This window comes from Portunus trituberculatus, chromosome 47, assembly GCF_017591435.1.
Source record: "Portunus trituberculatus isolate SZX2019 chromosome 47, ASM1759143v1, whole genome shotgun sequence".
Taxonomy (NCBI): domain Eukaryota; kingdom Metazoa; phylum Arthropoda; class Malacostraca; order Decapoda; family Portunidae; genus Portunus; species Portunus trituberculatus.
In genome coordinates this window covers 35377469-35383468 of record NC_059301.1, presented here as the reverse complement: position 1 = coordinate 35383468, position 6000 = coordinate 35377469, and the positions used below count along the sequence as shown (strand labels likewise).

General features: G+C 47.1%; 1 protein-coding gene across 2 annotated transcripts in view; it reads right to left on the bottom strand.

Annotated features, from left to right (window-relative positions):
* Positions 1 to 235: 235 nt before the first annotated feature.
* The window catches only part of LOC123520691 (BET1-like protein), an 84214-nt gene continuing 78449 nt past the window's right edge, over positions 236 to 6000 (bottom strand). For both annotated transcript variants that reach the window (XM_045283213.1, XM_045283212.1), the window contains exon 4: positions 236 to 1034. In XM_045283213.1, coding sequence (XP_045139148.1) covers positions 973 to 1034 — 62 coding nt within the window. In that variant the 3' untranslated portion in view covers positions 236 to 972. The remainder of the gene's footprint in view (positions 1035 to 6000) is intronic.

Sequence of the window (6000 nt, the reverse complement as noted above, 5' to 3'; positions counted from 1 at the left end):
TGTTATATATGATTTCAATTATGAGTTACTTTGAAAAATGCATTATGTATTGACTAAATGCTAAACTAGCTGCTTTTACATTCAATTGTGGCCACAATAGTAATTGCATCCTATTATAATAATTAATCTTGCATCTTATCTAGCCTTATTTATCAATCACAGTTATAATACATGTAAATACATTGCTAACTCATCTTTTTTTCTCTCTTTTCTATGTTTTCAGGTAATATACCAGTAAAGGAATATAGATTTTAATTGGAGAAACTGTACATTATTTGCCAGATAAATATATTACAGTGGGGTACGGTTTAACGACAAATTTTGTGTGTTTAGTGAAAAAGTGGATAAAAGCATAAAAAATTGACACAGGCGTTGCTAAGAGGTACTTTCTGATTTTAGAAGGGTAACCCTCTTGGATTTAGTGTGGTTTGCCTTTAGAAATAAAAATCCAGTATGGCCATTAATAGATTATAACGCATATGGAACATTGAAAAAGTGTACATGTTACACAGCGCAACAAATGGCACCATTAAGCAGTTATAAGAGGTCAGTGACTGAAAATAAGCCCCAGAACTTTATTTGAAAAAAAAAGTTCGTTATGAAAAAAATTCACACAAGTAAAAGGAGGAAAAATATACGTGAACGTTGTTGATAAACATCTTCGTATCATGTGTACATTATGATGGTAAGAAATACCATGAAATTCTATTTTTACACCAATAGTATATATTTATTTATTTATTTATTTAAGACATTTTTACTTTTTGCAACTACATTTACAAAGTCGTGTACACTCTAAGTTTGCTTTTCCACACTCACAGTGGTTCCGGAACAATCACCTTTGCAGTTGCAATTGATTAATTGTTGGCTAGCAGATGACAACTCAGGAATGGTGATCCATACTGGCACCCACTTATGATCCTCCTTTTTCCATCCATATGCTTGAGGGGATGGCACACCTACCTGGGTTGGTCACTTAGTGACCATATTCCAGCTTGAAACACTGCTCTTCTCGCGTGTTGAAGGAGTGCATCCTGAAAGAACAGACGCATAGGTTTTTAGTATTTTAGTAAGTAAAAGCTCCACCTTTCTGCTCTTAAGACCCATCTCTCTGGTTCTCCCTGTTAGAGTACTGCTTCAAGGCATCCAAGATCACCAGCAGTCTCACCAAGTTCAACTACGCTGTGACTCAACTGCCTTCTGACGTGGTCTTGCAAACCTCTGCCGTCATCTCTACCGCTGCCAGCGCTGACAACCCCTATGAAGAACTGAAGACCGCCCTACTCAAGAGCCTGCAATCTTCCGTCGCCACTCGCCTCCGCGAACTCCTCTCCAAGGAAGAATTAGATGATGAGAAGCCTTCTCAACTCCTGCACCGCATGAAGCAACTACTTGGTGACAAGTATCACTCCTTCGATGGTGAACTTTTCAAACAGCTGTTCTACCAGTGGCTTCCTCCCGCCATACAACGCAGCCTCTTTAGCGTCAAGGACAACCTGCACCCCAACGCCATTGCTACGCTGACAGACGACTACATGGCTACCTTACCTCCCTTACAAGCCTCTTCAGTCTCTGCCATCTCGTCTCACAGCACCCAAATGACTCACCTCACTGAGCTTATTTCACAGCTCACTACTGAAGTTGCTCAGCTCAAACAGCAGCTTTGGGACCGCCCACGTTTTCGGTCGGTCAGTCTTCGCTGCTGCCAGCACCGTGTCCGCTCCAGCAGTCCTGGGTTGTGCTGGTACCACCAAAGGTTTGGCAACAAAGCTCTCAGTGCACTGCTCCCTGCACCAAGACATCAAACTCCAAAGGTGAGCAGTGATGCAGCACTCTGCCTGCCAGCAACCTTCAACGCTGCTCCACATACGTGACTACCGCTTTGGGATCCTCTTTCTCATCGACACTGGAGCAGATATCAGCATTCTACCCGTCAAGGCGCCTCAACGAGACCCTCCTATCCTGCACCTCTACGCCGCCAACGGAACCAAGATTCCCGTCTACTCGCGACGCAAAGTGCAAGTCAACCTCGGTCTCTGCCGCTCTTTTGACTGGACTTTTTATATTGGGGAAATTTCTCAAGCCATCATCGGTACGGACTTGCTCGCACACTACAACCTTGTCGTGGACGTCAAAGGACGGAGGCTCATCGATCCCCTCACCTCCATCTCTCCTGCTCAACCAGCATCAGGTGACAGCACACATCTCACCGTCATCCAGAAGGATCACCAGTTTGCTACGCTTTTCAGGTCGTTCCCCATGCTGACGCAGCCCTACTCAGCGGAGTTACCTATCAAGCACCACGTCACGCATCACATCGAGACTTCAGGACCTCCAGTTCACGCCAAGGCCCATCGTTTAGCTCCAGAATGCTACCGTCAAGCCAAGGCCGAGTTTGAGTCTCTGATGCGCCAAGGTATCAAACGGCCCAGCAGCAGCAGCTGGTCATCTGCTCTCTACATCGTAGAGAAGAAGAATGGTGACATCAGGCCTTGTGGAGACTACCATGTTCTCAACTCATGCACCAAAGACGACAAATACCCAGTGCCCCACATTCAAGAGTTCCCCTCACAGCTTGCTGGTTCTTCCGTCTTTTCCCGCATTGATCTCATCAAGGCCTTCCACCAGATTCCTGTGCATCCTGACGACGTACCGAAGACAGCTCTCATCATGCCCTTTGGTCTGTTTGATTACGCCAGGATGCCATTTGGGTTACACAACTCAGCCCAGACAAACTTCGTGGTTTGCCCTTCTGTTTCACCTACATAGACGACGTACTCATCGCGAGCCCATACACAACTTCACACCACCAGCATCTTCAGCAAGTTTTCACGTGCTTACGAGACTACAGCGTCCAGATCAATGCAGACAAGTCTGTTTGCTGTTTCTTTACTCATCTTTCTTGGCCACACCGTCTCCCAAGCAGGCATCACTCCACTCTCCTCGAAGTGTGACGCTATCCAGCAGTTCCCGAAGCCGACTAACCAGCACCAGCTCAAGCAGTTCTTGGGCATGGTTAACTATTACCACCGCTTCATTCCACACTACTCGCTCCTATTTCAGCCTCTCCACACCATGGTCAAGCCCTGCAAACGTGGCCAGTCTGTCTCCCTCACCTGGACTATCGACACTACTGCTGCATTCCTCGCAGCCAAACAGGCTCACGCCGACGCAGCTACGCTGTCCTTCTCTGCTCCGGATGCAGAAGTCTCCCTCGCCTGCAATGCGAGCACTACCGGCTCAGGCACAGTTCTCCAACAGCTCGTCAACAGTACATGGAAGCCCATCGCGTTCTCCTCAGAGAAGTTCAACAAGGCAGAGTCTAACTACAGTGCCTATGACCGCGAACTTCTCACCATCCACAAGGCCATCAAACGGTTCCAGTACTTCTTCGAGGACCATCGCTTCCACGTGTACACCGACCACAAGCCTCTCACCCCTGCGTTCCTGAAGAACAAGGTTTCCTGGTCCCCACGCCAACTCCGCCACCTGGATTATGTCGCCCAGTACACGACCGACATACGCTACGTAAAAGGTGGATAACGCGCCCGCAGACGCACTCTCTCGCAGCGTTGCTGCCGTGTCCTCATCTTCTCTCGACTATGCCGCTATTGCTAGTGACCAGTCTGGCGACACTGAGCTGGACAGACTCCTGCACAACCCGGCGCTCCAGATGAAGCAAGTCACTCTCCCAGGCACCAAGGTCGCTCTCTATGCTGACGTCTCCATGGACACCATCCGTCCTTACCTACCTCAGCGATACCGCTATGTGGCCTTCCGTTAGCTCCATGACCTCTCCCACCCTGGCATCTGCATCTCACAATGCCTCGTGATTCTCGCTTCATCTGGGAAGGTATGAACAAGGACATCTTTCTCTGGGCTCTTACCTACACGCACTGTCAAGCTTCCAAGGTCATCCGCCACACTCATTCGCCGCTTGGCACCTTCCCACACCCTACTGGCAGATTTGACCATCTGCACATCGACCTCGTTGGTCCTCTACCTCCCTCAGCTGGCTATCGTTACATCCTCACCTGCGTAGATCGCTTCATACGCTGGGCTGAGGCCGCGCCCCTGGCTGATATTACCACAGACACCGTCGCTCAAGCCTTCATAAATACTTGGGTCTCAAGATTCGGTGTTCTGCTCAGCCTCACCTCTTACCGCAGCGGTAAGAGGCGAAGTCATGGCTCTCCTCGGCATACACTGCTACCGAAATTCAAGCTACCACCCCCAGAGCAACGGCATCGTGGAACGTTTTCACCGCCAACTGAAGTCTTCCCTCATGGCCTCTGCACCCCGTGAGCACTGGTCCCTGGCTCTTCCTCTCATTCTCCTCGGCATCAGGTCCTCCCTAAAGGAAGACCTCCAGCACTCGTTAGCTGAGGTGGTTTATGGCACTAATCTTCGTCTTGCAGGCGAGATAATGTCGCCCACTCCTGCCTCTCCTCCACGCAGTGCCCAAGACTTCGCTTCCGTCTGAAGAGTGCCGTGAGCCATCTCCAGCCTGTGCCACCTCACCCTTCACCAGGGAAAACCTTTGTGAGCCAGGACCTTGCTGACTGCTCACATGTATTCATCCTTGTGGATGCTGTTAACCCCTCCTCACGCAGCCATACCAAGGCCCCTACCGTGCCCTGTGCCGCACCAGGAAGACCGTCACCATAGACAGGAACGGCTCCACCAACGCTGTCTCCATAGACAGGGTAAAACCTGCCTACCTTCTGGATCCTGATATCACAGCTGTCCTTGCCGCCACCACTGCCCTTGACTCCAAGGCCAGCACGAGGAGGATTCGCGTCTCATTACCCTAGTAGCTAGGGAGGGGTTACTGTAGTGGATCATATCAGTCACCCATTACACGCATTCCATGTGTTCTTTTGAGCTTGACACACGTTCTCGCAACACTTCTAAAACAAACTATTATAGACTCGTTTTCTTTCTTTTATATACTTTTCTCTATATACAGTATTATAATCACCACATTCACTCATAAATGCGTACACACATGCAATTTCTTATATTTCATTGCTTTCCACACTGACAATTCACATGTACACGCATGATACAAATACACTTTTACATATCAATCATATCACTCATCTCATCACGAAAAAAAAAAAAAAAAAATGTAAAACTTACGGTTTCTACAAAAATAAAGACAATCCGATCTGACCAATTTATTAGTGAAGATCACCCAAGCCTACTACCAATAATAGTGCCGTAGTAGCTGCCCATGATAGAAAAGAGAAACGAAGGTTGGATTTTACAACCTGTGCGCCAAGTGGGTCAACAACAATGAGGATGGAATACAGTATGACAACTGTGAGTAATGGTACCACAAGAAAGGTGAAAATATGAGTGATGAAACAAATATAGTGCCGAGTGATAAGAAGAATACGGATATGCAGAGAAAGTGTGGCACAGGAAATACTTTATCTGGAATGTAATACACAAGAGGCATGATAATAAAATATATAAAGTATGGAATGCATATAGGAAAAGATAGTATGATATAGAATATAATGTTGTAATAAGAAATATAGAACAAAAACACAACGAAAGTAGAAACAAGACAGGTGGAAGGAACAGAGAAGGAAGTGGAGGTGAGAGAACAGTCATGGAAATGGCAGTGAAAATTACTGGAGGGATGATAAACATAAACGAGGAAGTAATTAATTAGGTGAGAGTAATTAAAAGTCTAAATAGATTTAAATAAAAAAGACAGCAGGCCCAGACAAGCCTTTGAAATTTTCTCTAAATGTAGTGAATATTGTCAGAAATGTAGGGAATCGTTGGCAAGTGGCAATGATACTCAACGATAACAAAAAAAGTAGCGCTCACTGCAGAGTCAGCCAGCCGCTGCCTCCACCTATCTGGGGAAATTTTGTGGGGACGCTCGAGTTGGTATGCGCTCGACTTGTCCAGGTACCGTCTTCAATCCTCACCTCCAACAACACCCTGCATCGAGGGATACAGTTCTTGTAGAGTGGTGGCTAT